Source organism: Sylvia atricapilla, chromosome 1, assembly GCF_009819655.1.
Source record: "Sylvia atricapilla isolate bSylAtr1 chromosome 1, bSylAtr1.pri, whole genome shotgun sequence".
NCBI lineage: Eukaryota > Metazoa > Chordata > Aves > Passeriformes > Sylviidae > Sylvia > Sylvia atricapilla.
In genome coordinates this window covers 15946777-15966750 of record NC_089140.1, presented here as the reverse complement: position 1 = coordinate 15966750, position 19974 = coordinate 15946777, and the positions used below count along the sequence as shown (strand labels likewise).

Below are 19974 nucleotides of genomic sequence, written 5' to 3'. Positions count from 1 at the left end.
ATTTTCTTTAAAACATAAAACAATATTTATTGTTTTATATTTTAGCTGGAGATATTCTTTGATTTTGCAGCATGCACACTGATCTTTTTACCTTTTCAAGCAAAAGTTGTGATGACAACAAACATTCTAAAAAAAAATTCTAACACTGTATTATTCACATTTTATCAGGTAATAGAAAATATGCCACTTAAAAGAAAGCAAACCGATTTGATGTAAATCAAGCTTTTCAGTAAACTATACATTATCAGACTTCAGCTTTATGTTTTGGCTCACTGGATTAGACAGAAAGGTTTTTGATCAAAAACACATCCTCTCATTTAATATAAAATAGCTGTAATGTATATTTTTACATGCCAGAGGCCCTTTGATCAAAAATATGAACTACAATTTTTAATGCTTTTATAAACAAAAGCCTCTTAAGTAAAAAGTACCAACCAACCCAAACAAAAAAAACACAAGAGATCAGCTGCTATTATTTTAACATATGCTGCAAACCTAACAATAACTGGCTACACTCAGAGGGAAACTCAGAGGGAAAACAGTAATGATGATGAACCTTTTACCATCTCAGAGAAAGTCTGTCAGTATTAATTAGAAACACAAGACCTCTCATGGCCACATAATTAACTCGGAACCATCTCTCTCCATCCCAGCCCACCCAAGTGCTGCCAGTATTATTCTATCATACTGCTTTTCCATACATATCTTGCAGAAGTTCAAGAGAGAGAAAGCAGTTTAAAACAACAGTTCAAATTACTGATCATTAAATGAAGCAAGTAGGAATATTCTGGCATTTTTATCTACTTTAAAACATGATTCAGTGTATTTGGTGGCAATATAAAAGCATCATATGTATAACATCTCTTAGAAACATTGGACTATATTCAATTTAATTCTAAACACATGTTCTCTAAATAAAATTATTGGGCTATTCAGGGAAACTTTTATACATGTACCTTCAATTTCCTCTGAGAAGCACAAAGGAGAAATAGGAAAGGAAATCATTAAATAGAGTGAAAACATAACTTAAGAAAGAGAAGTTAAATTGAAGAAGAAAAATGCACCTACCACACTCAACCGCTTCCTCATCTTAGAACAGCCAAAAAGACAAAGTATTATTGTTTAATACTTCATAAATAGGAAAAGAGTCAGGTATGTAAGCTACTCTCAAATTCTCTTGACAGCACCCATTATATCAGGCATATACCGACATACCAGTATTGAGTTTAACTACACTCAGAAAAGGATGTAAAAAGGCATTGAAATACTGCGTGCACTTTAAACTTCCCATATGTAATTCTTCCATGATTCATTTGGTAGAAATGTTGTCTTACCCTGTTGTCATGGAAGATCTCTTTGGTATTAAATGCAAAGTTTATTAGTTCCAATTCATCAGTCTTAACCTAGAATTTCTAAGAATCACTACAATGAATATGATCTCAGTATTTTTCTGCACTTAAAGTAACAGCTGGGACTGCCCTTCAAGATGGATTTTGAAAAGGTTTGAAAAGGTTTTTCAGTTGTGGCTTTTTTTTGCCTTTTTTTTTGAAGGTCTACAATTGCAGCTGAAAACACGCTGAAAGGATATACTCCTGTCATCTTTTCTTTGACATTATCCTAATATATCCTAACATAAAAGATCTACTTAAGACTTCCTCCTTACCTGTAGTAAATCAATAAATTTCTGTTGCCTCGATAGCAGAAAACATACATTTTTGTAATCATCTTTGGGGTTATACAGAAAAGGAAGATATATAAAATGAATTTTTGTTCAAAAAGATATTATATACTAAAGTTAGGATTTATAGAGAGATTTAACAGTCTACCCCTCATTTAAATTTCCTTTAGAATGTGGGTAAATAGGCCTAAAAAAAAAAAAACCCAAAAAAACAAACAATTTTAAAGACTTTCCGTGAAGCATGTATTTTCTCAGAAGGCGAAAAATTATTCAACAGTCCTTTTACAATCTTTTATGCATAACGAATGTACAAAACAAAGGCTAGACCAAAATTCTCCTGCATGTATGACCACATGGAAGAGCTCTTCTCATTTCACATTATGAAATGGATGCAAGAGTCTCTTCTGCTGCAGGAAAAATACTGTTTTGTACAATCATTTCTTGGTACCACTTTTTCTTGATGACTTACATTTTAAAATATTAATTCGGAAGACTTTTCTGAACTTTATTTAAAATTTATTTCTATGGTCAAGGTCACCATATTGGCTGGGAAGTCCTCCAAGGTGAACACTCGTTGGCTGACCACATCTATTGCCTTGAAAGAGTGTAGACTGTTTTGTGAGTTGAAGGTGAAAGCATTTTTTTCTCTTGACCTTAAAAGCTCCCAGCTCTTGACAAATGGCCTAAGGCTGCATCTAGAATGGCAGGCTGACTTCCAGGTACTAACTCATTTCTCCTTTTCTGTGATGTACAACAAATTTTCCTATATTTCCATTTCCATTACTTTCAATAGACGGCAATGTATCTCCCGAAAACAAGTCATTAATGCTCAAGGCCAATTCACATAAACAGATTTTAAAAGCCTCCTGAATTCAACAACGTTATTTGACTTAACCAGTGAGTGTGCATTTTAAAATACTGTCTGGTGTTTTAACACTGGTAAGCCCTCATTTATGAACATGAAAACCCAGACCAGGAGCAAAGGAGGTTAGTATGTACACATGGACAGAGTCTGTACAGGTGTACACTCGCTCAACCCTGACTACTGCAGACCTCACAGGAGTCCTGCAGGTGTGGTAAATGGTAAAATTACAGCACCAGGGCTAAGAATACTGACAGGAATCCAGGCTTCTGGGCTACCCCTGCCAGGGAAGGGAACATGCTTATCTATAAATGAAAGACATGAGGATTCCCAAGTGAGTCGGCCAATCCCAGAAAGCACAGGCCAAAACATCTACAAGCTGAGGTTGAATGTTGAGATAAAGGCATTCTGAACTTCTTGTGTTTTTTTAAAAATCTTCCTTCTTAAGACCTCTTAACTTTCTTGGGCTACTCTTAAGGTGGAAAATAACAGTCTGTAACGAAAAGATCTTGGAAATCACAGGGTTTTCATAGCTTAATGCAGCTATAAACATGTATCTCCCAGTATGAACTTCACAAGGAACTTTACCAGAGCTATTGCCTGTCCCTAGTAAAGTCAGAAGTTACTTGCCAGGAAACTCTGTATTGTGATTCACTACTAAACACAGCTCTGTGCATCTGAAACAGCTGTATGCATGCAGCAAGTAAGTGCCCAAAGTTGCAAAGCTTTGAGACATAAAAAACTCGGGCCAATACAGTTTCACTAAATTGAAGTGGGCTGAGAAAGGAAAGGTCTTCAGCTGGAAAGAGCAAATGAAAAACTAAAAGAGGTCAAAGACTAAAGAGGAGGAAATCTGATGGAAAGTCAGAAAACAAAAGTAATAACAAAATGAAAAAAACCCCAAACCATAAGGCAACATGGAACAAATAAAACACTGAGAAAAGAAGAAATACAATCAATTAAATATATTGTGGTGAGAAAGGAGAGGAAGTTCCAAAGAAAATAGTCATTAAACAGGTTTATGAAATGACAACAAAGCTGTAACAGGACAAATGGGACAAAAGAAATAGGAAACGAGCAGAATGGAAGCTTAGGTGGTTTTATTCATTTTAGAAAGATTTCAATGTAGCCAACAATGCTAAACTATAACAACGAAAACCAATACCACAATCACTGTGTTACTGTATGTATTTTAACTGAAATGTAATCAAGATTTGGTTTTTGGAGGCCTCAGCTAAATTGTACTACTTAGGAAGCTCCAAACCAGGGCCACTTCCAGGAACATTCTCAACTCTTGGGAACAGTCCAGAACCAGATTAAGGTTTTTACCTTTTGTTGACTTTCTTTCAAAAATACTTCCACCAAGCAATTTTACTTAAATGTTTCTCAATCTAAAATTTTAGCCAGCAGTTCTGTTATAGTTTCTTATCACAAACAAGCTGCATTGCTCCTTAAACTATACTTTACTTTAGCAAGTAAGAAATGGTGACGTACAATGGTCAGCATTACAGTGAATATATTAAACACACGACTTTTTAGTGATGAACAGCCCCACAGAGCAATCAAAATTTATACTGTTTTGAAGGTCTTTAATCTATGGAGTTTTGTAGATTGAATGATACATTATGTTCATGCAATAGGAAATGTAAGATGATCAAATTTAAATCTCTCATAAAACCATCAGATAACAGCATCTCTACGAAGATAATTTGGAAAATGAAGAAGGATAGTCTTGCAATGAAGGACAGATCCATTTCCAGTTCTGTCTCACGTGACCTTGACTCAAATGTCATCCAGCTTCAGGTTTCCTTAATTTTTCTGTGGTAGCAGGAAGTTAAGATTTGTAAGGACAGGAGACTTCTGAACAAAAATGCTAATGTGCTAATTTAACTCTATAGGTCTAGTTTATTTTTTGTTTATACTCATAACTAGCTGCAGGTGGGCAATCAAGTTTCAAATATGAACACAGAAAAATGCTGAGAAGAAAGGCAGAGTTAAGATTGTGCAGCAATTATAACAAGCACAAGAATCCTACTATACATTTATCCTAAATGTTTGGTCTTAAAATACAAGTAGTACTAACCATTTATTCTTTTAGCCTGTTTAAATTTTTTTGTTGACAGGACATAATCTTCAATTCAAAGACACTCAACTATGGGTAAAACTGGGTTACATCTTGTTGAATGAACAGCATTTGGCTGCAGTTAAGTTTCCTCTTGCTCACACAATGTCAATCACATATCATAAATCAAAATTGAAAGTAAAATGGGTTTTAAACTTTTAGAAAAACCTATATGGTGATGGCTTTATCACAGTAAGTATTTACATTTAGCATTAAGTACACAGAACAAATGTATTTTCATGGAAAAGACATCTCTGAACAACTCTGTCATATAAGCTATATACATATATTAAACTCTACACATAGTGTATGACTATACACATATTCATATGAACACAGGGCACAAGTTGACAGAGCTTACAGGCTACACTAGTATAAAATATAAAGTTACCAGTAATTTTCATCAGAGACAACACATACATAACATAACAATAAACACAGTAACCACTGTGAAAGCAAAATTATGCTGAAGGAATATAATTTCTTGCCTGATTATTGCAGTTTATAACAACTGCAGAATAGTAAGTTATTTGGTTGTTATTCAAAGAATGTTTTTCCTTAACAAAACAGGTTACCACTTTTGCCTACAAATTAAAATAAGCTACGTGTGCAAGAAAGACCAAACCTGCTGGCAGTATTTATTACAGTCAGAGCATGAGTAGTCTTTGTACTGAAGTTAACAGATTGGGAGCTATTAAACAAATAGTTCTTCCCTGTACAAACTCTCATTCTCATGTCACTCCAATTTAGACAGCATGCAGCAACAGGAGAACTCGCAGAGGCAGCTCTGGCTGACAAGCTGTCCAAGCTAAGATGACGACCTAAAGCCAGGAATGCTGTTAAATATTACTGAGGAATATCAGGTGAGCAAGTTTCCGAGGAGCTGGCATTCAGCAGTGGCTCACAAGCTCAGACACACAAAAGCCAACTGCAGGTAGGCAGACACATCTACTGAATCTGCCTTCGTGTCCCAGAGAATTCCCTTACACCATTCAGGTATATGGCTCATTTACCCACGTAAACATGCAGGGTTAGTCCTACTCACACATCTCATGCAACTCTGCTCTTTTACTTTCATTCCATTTTCCTACTTTTTTCCTATGCTGCTTGTTCTTACAATTTTTTTCCCCAGTATCATTTCCCCCACAGCATTAATGTACAAAACTGCTTTTTGCTGAAACGTCATTGCTGTTAAATACGGAAAGAAATGCTGAAAATACTTCAGTGGTTTGTTATTCCTCCATCACTTCTGCAGTAACCCTAAGGCTGGAAATTAACATAATCTTATCAGCAGGTCAGAACACCTAACAGCCACTTATCTCATGCATCAAACATTACTATTGAACTTACTAAGGTTTTCTACCAACAACAGCAAAACAAATCAGGTCAGAGTTGCTGACTAATTTTTGCATTCACTGTTTCAAAGATTTTTACAAAGTAAATATATTAGTATTTTATTTAAACAGAATCAAAAAGCAACTGAACCACTGCACAAATAGTGACTACAGCAATGCTCCTGCACAATACTGTTAATTGCATTAATCTAACAATTTCAAAGCCCATCCACTCTGTGGTTTTGCTTAATGGAGCTTATGGGCAGATTTTGTCCATGTGTTCTTCCATAGCCCTCGTTGCAATACTCTCTCCTTTTCCTCACCCTCAATACAAAATTTCACTTCCTCTCTTTTCCGTTTATTTTTTTGTTCCTACTTTTTCTTTATCTTCCTCTTGCCAAAGCAGGCTCCACCTACATTCCCGGTTTCCTTCAACTTCATACCCAGATACCATCAAACTGCATCTTCTCCATTTGCACATGAGAAAGTGTGATTTCACTTACCTTTCAATATGGAGAGTACATTGTTCTGCCCCCTTCTCCAGTGCATACATGACATATGAAATGCTTTTCATTTTATCAGGTACAATGTGAGAATGATTCCATTAAAAACTGATCATTTTAATAATTTAGAACTAGATTGCATCTGTATATTTCAGTGCAAATAATTCTTGCAGAAAAAGTTTTGTAGAAAGTATTTTTTAGTCTTTCCTCAATATGGGTATGCATACAATCATCACCAAAAAACCCCACTTTTATTTTGCTTCCAAATGTATGATACACATATATGTGAAAAGATTAGTAACTACGTGCACTGATATGCTGAAAAGACTGAAAAATCGAAATAGGAAACAGAAAGAAGGCTTCCCAGAAGTAATCCAATTTATCTCCTTTCAGGTTTTGAAACAACTTAATTATCAAAGCAAAACCAGTTGTTGACTGCTTCAGAGAGCTCTTTGTATAGATAAATGTAACAGTCCTTTCCAGTTCCAGGACTGGTTTGAGAAGAAAGGAAAAAAAGAAGTTATAGGATACTTCTTGCACATTATATGATTTTAACTGATTTTTAAATTAATTTTCTAGTAAAAGGACACTACCACTCTGGAACCCCACCTAAGAACCACAAGTGACTCACACTTTTCAGTATTCAAGAAAATAGAGTACTTTTTCTCAATTTTCCCTATTAAAAACAAAGGTATGTATCAAGGTTTTTTTCCTCATTACAAAACACGGGATTTGTGGAATGAGTTGACTGAACAGAGCAGACCAACATCCACGGCTACATACCATGTGCCAAGAAAGCTTCCTAGTGCAACTCCCATTCCCATGAGGAAAGGGACTTTTCTCAGCAGCTCTCCTGAAGTCAACAGGTTTTCACCTTTCTTGGAAGCCATAAGAATATCAACTGGCAAATTGCCCTTTTTCTCCAAATTGCTAAGAAAATTCAGGTCACATGACTGGATGGGATCCACTGCAAGCAGCCTCTCAATAAACATCAAGTTCAGGATGATCTACAGAACACATTTCTCCACATAATTATTCTTCCAAGCACTAGAAAACCCTATATTAAGATGAAGGATTTAAAAAAAAGTCTGAAGAAATCAAGCACTATCAATTTCCCACCTTCATACATGGGCTAAAAAAAAAAAAAAAAAAAAATTTGAACCCAGCAGTTCTTTCCAATTTTCTGTTCTCTATGTCACCTTCCTAACAGGTTTCTAGTGTTGTCAGAATGCTGTTTGTTCAGCTGACCAATGCATGATTGTCCAGCACCTCCCAGTTTTAGCAAGATGATTGCTGTGCACAAATACAGACACAGCCATTTTATCTCGCAGCTTCACTGCTATGCTTGGTAACACAAAAAAGCTGATTAACTTTAGAAAGATCACATAGGTGCAGAGCTTCCGAGCAGAATCTTCTTGAAAATCCAAGCAAGTGGAAGGTTTTCCTGAGAGTAGTTTGAACAACATCCTAGACACAATGTTTTTTCTACTGCTGAATTCTGATCTTTAAAATGTCTTCTCCATGAAGGATCTGAATTCCCTCCCAGCACTAAAAACATGTTTAGTCTTTGAACAAAGGGATAGATCTCTACTCAGAACGGCATTTCCCCTGTTCCCATGAAAATCTGGCAGGTATAGCAGCAGACTGTCTCAAGAAAAAAGAAGAGAGAGAACGACAAACCTATATTACTTTGCAGTCTTTCCTCCTTCAAGAGGCACCACGGCCTTCTAGATGGTATTTAGCTGGGACTTGCTTTGTTCAAAGAAATTCCACGAGAGAACAGTAATAGGCATATTGCTTGACCCTCATGCTCTGTCATGTTTTAAAGGCAAGGGGAGGAAGAGAGGAACTCTTTTCCCCGTTCAAGCTAGTTAAGGCAGTCTGTGGAAAAAGCAGAGACAACAGTAGACATTGTACTCTGGGTCCTCTTTGGGTTGTAATTTTGGCAATTCCCAATCAGGTTCAGGCTGCCTATTTGGAAAGGTGAGACGCATCTTGTAAAACCTTTCACTTGAAGGTCACTAGAAAGATGCAGTCCATTATAAAAGGATTCATGCGGTGTTGCTGCAGCAGCTGATTTACCTCTTCAAAAGCACCAGTGCCACCTTAATTGAAGGCTCTTGTTGAGTGTATTATCCAGATTCAAGAACAGTGGGCAGAGAGAAATAGCTATACCCTGGGATCAGACACTTTTCCAAAACTGGGGCAGAGCAACTTGACCTAGAACCTAGAAAAACAACAGATTTACTACAAGCTGGAGAAGCTCCTCTTGTTTCTAAGATCTATGAAAATAGAAAAGCTATAGTGCAATTTTAATGTCTGTTACTGTAATTACAAAGCTCATCAAGGGCTTTGGAGTTAACAGTAGCATTAGGGCACACAATCAAACAGTGAAATGGAATGAAAGATAGAAAACGCAGATTATCAGAAAAAAACCAGTTATAGTCAAGCTTTAGAACACAACAACCATAACAAGAAGTTAGGAAAATTGCAGCAGAAACTTTGGTGAGGAGTTTTAAAGTAAAAAGCATTTAGTTTGGCACTTAGTGTGCCAGCATCCACTGTTTGCCATAGTATCCATACTTTTCCTATCATTATTAGATAATGAAAGGTGGTTGGAAATATTAGACCACTTTCTGAATATTTCTAGTTGAACTCACAACAAGTTTGTTTTTAAGATTTAGATCCTACTGTAGCGTGACAGTTTCTTACATTGCTCATTTTGTTTTGAATTTGTACAACTGAAAGAAATAAGGTCAAGTAAAATATGCAATAACACTTAAAACAGATGTTGATGTAAATTCCAGTGAAAATATTTGTTTCAATGTGTGCGCTTTCTTAGAGGTTTTTTTTCTTATATTGTGCAACTGCTATATTTAAAAACAGAGACTATTAAGGATGAGTTTGTTTAAAAAACAGAAGTGATTCTATGAATGTGTATCAACGAATTGAATGTTCTAACTTTTAAAAAAATCTACTGCTTCATGGTACATAAAAAATTATCAACTATGTGGGGGAGAGAGGAGGAGACTATCAGACCTTTTATCTTACTCTCATTTAAATTTCACTGTGTTGATGCAGTCCAAATAATACAAAACGTTGAGTCAATTCTGTACTGTTTCAACAGGAAAAGAACATTCTTCAACCTTTGAAATATTACGTATCAAAATATTAACTGGGTTCAGTACTTCAAAAACAAAGTCAGAGGGCTGGGAATGTTTCTAGCTGCTTTTAAAGACATTATTTACATTTATTTTCCTTCTGATACAACGAGATCAAGAAGCTGTTCTGCCTGGGAGGAATGCATCCTGTAGTTGAAACAAACTTCTATTTTATAAGGTTAGAGGTGTGGAGTATTATTTCTATTCCAGGTTAACAGACTTACATGATTTTCTGTTGGATATTTTCAGTGGCTGAACCTGCACTTCTGGTCTTCTTAATGCAAATCTCCTATAAAATGGGAGGTGGTGGGGGAAAAGACACAAACTCCTGAGTTTTCACTGCAAATGTGGGCTTAATAAACACATAATATCATGAGACTATTGCAAAATATCCAGAAGATTTTATAAGAAATTAACTTAAAACAATACAATCTATTCACAATCTAAAAAATTTCATCTTGCATGAAATTTTTGTAAACTCTCCAAAACCTGCCACAGTTCTTATTCCTGCATAGTACATCAGTGTGAATGCAGATACTGATGTACTATTTTCCATATGTTTTTTCTTTCAGTCTGGATCAGTGATATCCTATCAGTTTTTGTCATTATTAATTCAAGCCAGAGAAATATGGAAATCCAGAGTATTTCAGCAACTTGTTTCCAAGTTCAGTTGTCCTGCTGCAAATGCACATTTTTTGTACCCATGTAATCTATGAGCATTACACATGCCAACTATGCAAACTTAACAACTCAGCAATAAGTCTCTTCTCTTACTGCAAGAAATAATGGAATTATTCTCAGTAGCTCACCTCTCCTGGAAATGCTTTGAAGGGATCAAGCCTGCTCTGGGATTGGCATCACCTTCATGTTTGGCTTGCCACCAGGTTGCATCATCCTGGCTCATGATCTGGAGGATATCTCCTTTTCTGAAGGCAAGTCCAGCTTCTTTACAAGGAATTGCTTTATCTTCATTAGGATCATAGTCAAATAAGGCTCTGATAAACATCTGAAACAAACAATGTTTGATCTTTAGAATCAAATATTAAATGCAATCCAAAGGTATCTTCCTTTTCTGCTTCTACTGTTCCAAACCACTGAACTAAATAACGTAAATATTTACTGCTGCAAAACATCCTTATGGATGTCTAGAATTGGAAGTTCATACGGGAATGTTCAACTCATTGCTTCTGCACCTGCAGTCTCAGTGAAGCAAAGGCTCTGTTACTCAAGGCAAGCAGGACTTTGCAGCAGCACAGCGTGCCCCATATGAGGAACAGATGAGAAGATACTGTTGAACCAAGATGCTATCAAGTGTCTCCTACCTAGTGAAGGATGGAATGAGTACTTGGAACCGAGCCAGGTCCTTGCAGAAGGTGGAAGATTACCTGCCAACTACACAGCTGAGAGTTAAGGCTCAAGAACCATGTTACACCCACTCATAAATTCAGCAGCTGTGTACTGAAGTGTACAGTGTGCTATATACTGTCATATTACAAAAGTTGAGTCCACAGGTATAAATCACATTCTTGTTTCCATCACCCAAGCAGAAAGATACATATCCTCAGCATAACAGCTACTGTGATGGTTTCTGAAATAGTTTTGCTTACCTTGCCTTCCTTCATTGGCATTTCTTCTTTCACACTGGGTATGATTTTAAATGTAATGGCTCCTTGAGACTGAGCCTGGTGAACATTTGAAAAGAAAATGCAATGAGAATTAAGCTATACATTTAAAAAAAATCTTAGAAGATAAGGAAACTCAAGTGACTTTAAAAAAATATAGTTAGTATCCTCTCTCAAGCATGATCTATGGAGTTGGACAGCTTCACTTCACCAAATTTTGTATTACAAAAACTAAAATACCCACTTAGAATGCTTGGGTTTATTTGCTTCTCTGGTGGGGTAGATGGACTGTTAAAAACTGAGACCTGCATGGTTCAGAGGTCCCACTTCTGTACTGAAGGCAGGAGAAAATGCTGCAGCTTAAATGTGTTTTAGAAGCAACTGCTGGACTCCTGGCACAGTTTGGAAATCCCTGGAAAAATAGAACTAACATTTCATTAAAAAAAAATCAGAAAAATTAAAACAGGCTTGTGCCATATTTATCAAATAGAGCGATTGGGGGGGGATTTATTCGCTTGGCAACTTTAAGAAACTAGAAAAGAAAAACATATTTGAATAGACTATGTGTACTGAATGGAAAAAAAAAAACCCTCCACTATAAATCTTAAAACAAGTTAGCCATCATCAACCACCTCATCCATTCATCTTTCCCTGTATCCCACTTAAAGTGTGTCTGGCTGCATTTTAGTTATTAACCACAGTATATTCCCACTGCCTCGGTGATATTTTGCTATTGAAGGAAGTGCTAATCAGTTGGAGGCTCTGCTACTACTGCATGCAGCCGACAAGTTTCATAAAATGAGCAGAGTGCAACAGACAGCCAACGATTTAAGCAAAATGGAAACAGGCCTGTCCACTACCAAGCGAGACATTCTTCTGCCGGCATGTCTGCGATCCAAGGCTCACTGTTTGACAGGCAGCAGCCAAGGTCTGATTTCACCCGCCCTAGGACTGGAATCAATAATTTTGTTACATTTGAAACAAGCTCTAACTAGCTTTGGATGTTTATACTGTACCTCAAAAAGGTAAATGGGGAAATTGATCACACCTTTTCTAGTGGTGTTTTGTTTCTAGACATTTTAAAGTATTAATTTTTGAAGGAAACTGTGGTTCTGTAGGGAACATGAAACCATAAAGCAAGAATGAATATCAGCAGGCTAGCACTTGAATGATCTTGGTTACTGAAGCAAACTGTGAGACAGCTGCTCAATTCAGCTGGACAGCAAGGTATTTATGTATATAGAAATGCCTACAGCAGGAATAACAGAGCTGTCATGACCCTCATCAAATTTATGTAAAAATATTAAATATTTCTGAAAAAGTCTTATTTACCTAATTTGGAATAATGTTTCAACAACAAAAAATCAGGCTGGTTTTAGAGACTGTGCAGTTTAGAAGAGCACAGACAGAATAACACATACGGCTATATACTGTACATCAATGTAATATAAAATCTTCATAGATCAGTTATGCTATCTACCTAGTACCTGTATTACTAATTAATTACCATATGCAGCGACAATGAGTTATTAGTGAGTTATTAATGAATATATTTTAAATAGCTTGAATTCAACAGATCACGGTGGGCCTTAAAATTCCATAAATTAAGTCTGCAACATATTTATGGCAATATTACTATCTTTAACTCTTTACAAGTAATCTATAATTGCATATATATGGAATGCATGGAAACTCACTCTATGAGAAATGACAGGTTTGTAAATTATAGCACTGGAGGAAAAGCCATTATAGTAGAATATACATTTTTCTAAGAAATACAGTAAAAACCATAAGTCTCATTATTTTGTCTTGATTCTCCTAAATTTATTTTAAAATATTTGGTATTTACCAAAATGTGTATTATTTCTTCAGGCTTTTTATCATCTACGGGAATTCCATTGACTTCCCTCAATTCATCACCAACATGAATCAGCCCTACAGAAGAAAAAGAGAGGTTGTGAAACTGTAGCTATGTATTACATCAAAACTGCCATTAACATTCGGCTTGTTTCTCCCTTGTTCGTATACATTAAGCTCCAATTTTCATACATTTTAAGCTCTAAATTAAAAACAGAAATGTATGTGCTGAACATAACAGCTACTGTTCTCTCAGACAGATTTGATAAGGTGGTTGGTTAACTCCCCTCCCTGTCTCCCTCCTAAAAATTAGTACCACCTTCTCTACAACTTTTCCAGACTTTCATGCAGATGTTTGAAAAATATCTGCACCAATTCTTTTTCTGCTCATACTACTTTCTTACTGCTACACTGCTGCAACTAGTGCAAAGAGCACTTAGGCTGGGAGTGCTAATTTGTGGCACAAATGCTTCCTAATCTATCTCTATCTCTATCTCTATCTCTATCTCTATCTCTATCTCTATCTCTATCTCTATCTCTATCTCTATCTCTCTATCTCTTTACTCCACTACTGCATCTAAGAGTGAAACACAGCTGTCCTAGGTTTTCTTCAGTGAAAAGAGACATCTTAATGTCTGATTCAGGACTTCCTGCTGAAGTTTTTGCAGACACTAAGCATCCCAAACTAAACAAGCATGTGCTGTTATTTTGAGAACTATCAGCTGAAACTCGAAACTAATGTCAGCACCCTGACTTCCTCCATCAGCAGGTTGGCACATGCCATCATAATGGGATTCCTCGGGTGTCTGGCACAGGGACAGGAATAGGACTTGATGATCTTGATGAGTCCCTTCCAACTCAGTATATTCTATGATTTATAAATGGATGTCATCAATTGGAAACAAATCATGATATATATAAAACCCCCTCTGTGTCCACTAACTCAAAGATACCTTGCTGCAAGTGAACTGGGGAAAAAATCAGCATACTTTCAGCAGTACTGAAATATCATTCTGGAAAACTATCCAAAGCCCAAATACTTCTGTTTGTCATAGTGATGTACTTAATTTCTACAAAATATGCCATTTTATCTCATTTTTTTCTGAGCTCTTGAATGGCTAGTGCCAAACAGCAACACCTTACCACTTCTATCTGCAGCTCCTCCACGCATTATCCTGGCCACTACAATTGCACCAGTATGTTCATCCCTTTTAATAGTAGCTCCCTTGGGTAAAAAAAAAAAAATAAAGAAAAAAAAAAAGAAAAAAGAAAGTTATTAAGTTAATCTCAGCATAATTTTAATACTCTACACTAAAGAACATTTGCTATGTAAAACTGCAAAAAGCTGACATATTAATATGTCATTAGGCCAGAAATTATACTTGCTTATGAAAAGAATATACAAAACGCATTGCTCTATTTCTGTCCTCTTAAAATGTCTTCTTTTTTCCATCAGAAGTAACTCATGCATTCTGTGAGTACACAGGTTTCAAGAAAAAAAGGACAATAATAGACAAAATTTGCTTTTCATAATTGTTGCACTTTATGCTCAGAACTGGCTGTGCACCCTTTTCCCTTTACCGTCTTATCAATAAACAAACACATATTTGAGAAGTGCCCCTGAATGCTGGGGCTCACCTCGAACACTAACAGGACAGAAATGCAGAGGAAGGGAACATTTCCTGAGTTAGTCATGGCTGTTTTCATACATTACACACAGACAGCACAGCGCACTGAGGTAAAACAACATTGTGTAGTTTAATTTCCAATGAACAGCTGTCTAGATGCGAAAAATGCCCTTGTAACAAGAACTGTGAGGGTGGACTGAGAAGGTGATGGGGAAGCAGCAGGCAGCAGCCGTGCCAGCTGAGAAGGGAGGCAGAGGTGCAGAGCTGCTGCCTCAGCTGCAGTGCCAGTCCTTTCAGGCAGAACTGGGGGATTTGAGAGAGGAAATTCTGGTCTTGTTCTAGGAGACAGAACAACAATGGGGATTTTAACTAGGTAACTTGTACTGCATAATCACCCCCAAAAAGCTTACTTGATCCAGTATTTTTAAAAAACAACAGAAAAAAAAGCATGCCTTGTCCATCAGGTTTTTAATTGCACATGGTTACTTTCCCATATTTATCTAATTAGTTACCTGCAATAGCTCTAACTTTGTTAATCAACAGAGATATTAAGGACTCTGTCAGGCAAGTCAACTTTCTGAAAATTTCCATATTTGCATTTAGTGAATTAACAGTATTACTTCACCTCCAAGTGCAATGTGCACTCTGCCATCACTGGTTAAAATTTCTTTCCATCAGAGAAGTGCTGTGCTTGGAGTAAGGTAAATAAGTACTTTTTAAGGAAGCTTCTTGAATAATTTAATGGCTTTTATAGCTATATTGCTATATTTGTTTAGAATAAACATGAACATCATATTACCACTACTTCAATTTTTAAGTGTTTCACGAACATAAACCTGAAAATTGTACAAATAACAGCTGAGATTTTTCTACAGTTAGCAATTTCACTGACTGTAAACAAACTTGTTTCTCTCTGCCTCTAAGATGGAAATATAGCACAAGTCACAAAGACAAAAAATGGGAGATTAATTTATATTTTTATATGCAAGTTGCATTTATTGCAAATAGAGAAAAATTATAAGTCACCATTCACTTTGGCTGAATCTTCAACAGCAGCCAGCACTCCAAAGCAAAACTCATGTGCTATGTTTGTGCATTTCATTTACATTCTAAATTTATTAGTGTGAAATTGTACCTATAAGTAAACTAATTCTGCAATTTGCCAGCCTTATTCTTATGTTTTGCTAATTATGCAATTACATCAGCATGCACTTGTTTGCATTACAGTTTTAAATTAGTCAGAGAGTTTCAAAAATACAGATTTAGCTGCAGCTAATCTCACTTTAAAAAATCATTACTAGACTTCTGTGCAAAAAGAATTGCACACCACAAGCAATATATTAAACAGCCTTAAACCCCCTAATTTATATGTCAATACTAAGATCTGACCTTGCAGCAACAGCTACTAATTTGAAGTTTATAGTAATACCTGGAAAGTTTTACCTATTTTAAAGTAAAAAGCATTTTGTTGGTGTTGTTTGTTTGTTTGTTTGGGTTTTAAAATATATCCATCAAAAAGAAAAAAAATCAGCATTAGGATGCTAGAGGCAAATACAAATACAGAACATTTCCACTACACTGTCCATACAAAACAGACTCTCCTAATTAATCAAAGAAAAAGCCTTTATCAGAAAGGCTTTAAGCCTTTTACCTAGAGGTCAACACCATGAAATGCCACCAAATTCAAAACACAAGCAACGATTAACAGGTGTCCCCTGTGATCACCCACTACCCCAGACCCACACTGATGTGTGCAAAGTGGTACTTCACTTCGCCAGGCTTTTCAGACAGATGCTAGAAAAAAACCTGTGTGCAATCGAAGACCACACTATTGACCCAGACAGCATCTGGAAGTAACAATAAGGCTCTTGTCCAAGTGGAACAGTCACTTCATGCTCTGTGTGATTATCGCTACTGGCACAAAATGAATTTTCCTAGCACAGATTAGCTGATCTGAAAGATGGCCCCACAAAGATAATAGGTAAATTGGAATTTTCATACAAAGGACAAAAACAAGTTCCAAATCACTTTGCAAATTATTTAACCCAAGTTTGCTCACTGTCAGTATCTCCTCTGTGGAAAATGTAAAGTGAATGGGCAGGTCCATGTAAAACACTACTTGAGTTTATGTATTTGTACCCTTAGTACACAAATGAAGAAGGGGGCTCTATAAATTCCACTTTCCTCCCCATTTAGAACTCTTAAATCATAAAACACAAGTGTATTTCTTTTTGAAAACCTGAAGAGCTGATATTCTGAAAAAGCAGCTTCTCTTGTATTGCTGCCAGCCCTGCTTAAACTATGAGGTATATATAATCTGGCAAGAAATTCCCCTTATAAGATGTTCAGCTCCAGTACTTTCAGTTACATGTGCAATGCAGCTCCTCATTTAGAGCTTTAAAAATGGAAGAAGGTTAGACTGGACCTTGAGAGCTGGAAAATATTTTCAGTGTTGTGAGCCAAAAGTGTAAGTTACCCTAAATGAGACATATACAGATGTAATAGCATAGCTCAGTTTAAAATACTTCTAAAGGGAAAAATAAGAAGTTTGGGAGCCATATGGTGATCAGACTGAGAAAATGCTTAAAGGTATACCATACAAAAGCACTAAAAATAATACAAACTCCTTCAGCAAGGCTCTTTCACTGTTTTTTAGTTGGTTTCTTCCCCCCCCCCCCCCCCCCCCATTTTTAATGTAGTACCACTCATGGGTAAGCATTGTTCAGGGTTTCACAGACGTGAGCTTTATAAGTTCATCCATTTATCTGCTGGTTCCAGAATATAAACATTTCAAGTCTTTATTTTTAACAAAAGAATTAACCTGTAAAATAAACTATTAATAAGAAAATTTGAAACTTTAGTAATATTGTTGAATACCTCTCTGTTAAACAAAAGCACACGCAGGTGACAAACGCAAATAAATACCTCAATAGGCCTTATTTTAATAAATTCTCTATTCAAAGTGCAAATACAAGTATGTTACCTACTTTTCAGTGAGGAGTTATTTAAAAGTTGATGTTCACTTATATGTAGACTAAAGCTAGTCCTACATCCAAATGAATCCCACCAAAGAAGTAGCTAGGTTCATCCACTATTGTGAACTGAGCTACAGAAACTGAGAGTGTGAGAAAAGTGAAAGCTGTTGCATCTGTATGGACAGAATGCATAAATGACTCCTTTGAATCACCCAAATTCATCTCAACCAAGTTCAGCTACTGAAATCAGGTAAATATTTCAATTTAGGTGTCCAGGATACTTCTGTCCAGGAGACTGAATCTTCCTTTCATTGAGTCAGGAATCTTAAACAGATGGCATGGGCTGTTCTCTGGAGCTGCCTATTTTACTCTTGACTATAGACATGGCATAGAGGTTAGTTTTCAAATGACCAGATCTATATGAAATGAATTTTTGTGACAAAGAAACAACCATCCTAATGTGAAGAAGCATCCTATTCAGAGTAATGAACTTGGAGTATTACATTTGGAAGCTGGAGGCAGTAGGAGCCCAGATACTGAACTCCTGGTAGTGTGGTTATTCATCTTGGATATCAGGAATGCTAACTGGGAACAGGGCTGGGGCTGAAAAAGCCTTGGAGAGGTAGGCATAAGTAAAAACTCTCCAAGCTCTCTCATGAAAAGCCCAGTCATAGACAGGTGAATTTTGGATTGTCTCTGGAAAGAGATGTTTCTACTCTTTATGTAAGGTTCAGAGATATTCCAAATTTCTTTGTTAAAACAAAACATCCTAACACAATTTCACCTTGCTTGAAGGAGACACTGCTGGAACTGCATTTGCTAACAGAGCAGTAAAAAACCCCCAAACCCAATAGTGTGGAAGGATTAATAAAAAGTTTAAAACACCTCTCTCAAAAAACTGGGGCAAAGTTCGGCACTGACTTCTAAATTGATGAAATCTGGCAAACAGAAGGCCCTCCTACAAAACATGTGTTTCCTCTCTTTTGAAATGATTACTCCTGGGAAGTCAGGACTCATTAATACATGATTAACCCCAGCTAAGAACATGGGGGAGGTGCTTAACTCAGAGAAAAGCACGAACAGGAGCATGAGAGGAAACGTGGTGCAGTTTTATATAAAAATGGTCACTAGGTATATTCCAAAGAAGTTAAGAGAGTGCCTAATTGCTTCACAGTGAGTACTGTTGAAAGTCATCCAAAGGAAATGCAATTCAGAATGTCCAGGGTGTGCAACTGACGTAAATCTTGTGGCTTTGCAGGAAAACAATCTCCACTGCTTGGGTACAAATAGAATATGACTCTGTGTCTGGAGTGGAGGAAAGGTAGAAAGGTTCAAAGAGCTCAGTATCTTAAAGTCAAGAAATGAGACAATCTCTACCCCAGTAAAAATATTTTATAGTACCTCTAATCTCAAACTCAGTTGCTTCTAAAAACAGAATCCTGATACAATGTTGTAACTGGAAGTCAGACGTTTTGACTGGAGAAGAGTGAATGGATTAACAGAACAAGTAGAGACTCTTTGATCTCTACTAAGAATATCCGAGATTTCAGAGCACGCTCTGAAGGAAAAGCCCTTAAAAAGACATGGAAATAAACAGTAAATGAAATTATAGTTAGTTTAGTAAACATAGATCATGGTGTATCTTCCTTTAGGAAAATAACTTTGGGAAGCATAAACACAGTAGATCTAACATACATAGTATGTCTTCATTTATTCTGCCTGTCTTCATTTATTCTGCCACGCTATATTTAGGTAAGACCTTATCTGAATTACTATCCATGGTTCTTCTCACCCCCACCTAAGAGGAAAAAAAATCTAGAGAAGACAAAGACACAAAGAATAGGTTTGTTATGTATTATGGTGATGGTGTTGTAGTAAGTCACTATAAATCTGACATAAAGAAATGGATGTTTGATGTAAACATGAATTATGTTAAAATGGATTGATAGTGCATTATGGAAGAGGAGGAGGACACTATGCTCTATGAACTCTCCTTGGAGAACAAGTAACGGGACTCACCATAAGTTCTTCTTTAACAAAAATAAAGCATCAAGATAGGCTCAGGATCTGGAAAGATCACAAATACAGTTTCCCTACACAGATAAAGTAAAACCTTAGAAATGTTGGAGATTCCACATATCCAGTTAGTCTGCTCCAGTGCTGGACTTCCCAACTAATGGACAACTTCTGTTATGTCTTAGTCTAAACTTCCCAGGGTTGCACCTGGTTGTT

At 36.4% G+C, this 19974-nt stretch overlaps 1 protein-coding gene across 1 annotated transcript in view; it reads right to left on the bottom strand.

The window, feature by feature from the left end:
• The window catches only part of MPP7 (MAGUK p55 scaffold protein 7), a 148193-nt gene that overhangs the window by 23295 nt on the left and 104924 nt on the right, over window positions 1-19974 (bottom strand). Inside the window, exons 8-12 of the mRNA XM_066315663.1 lie at window positions 14283-14364; window positions 13132-13217; window positions 11268-11342; window positions 10470-10666; window positions 9885-9949 (exon numbers count right to left, since the gene is read on the bottom strand). Of these exons, the coding sequence (XP_066171760.1) occupies window positions 9885-9949; window positions 10470-10666; window positions 11268-11342; window positions 13132-13217; window positions 14283-14364 (505 nt within the window). The remainder of the gene's footprint in view (window positions 1-9884; window positions 9950-10469; window positions 10667-11267; window positions 11343-13131; window positions 13218-14282; window positions 14365-19974) is intronic.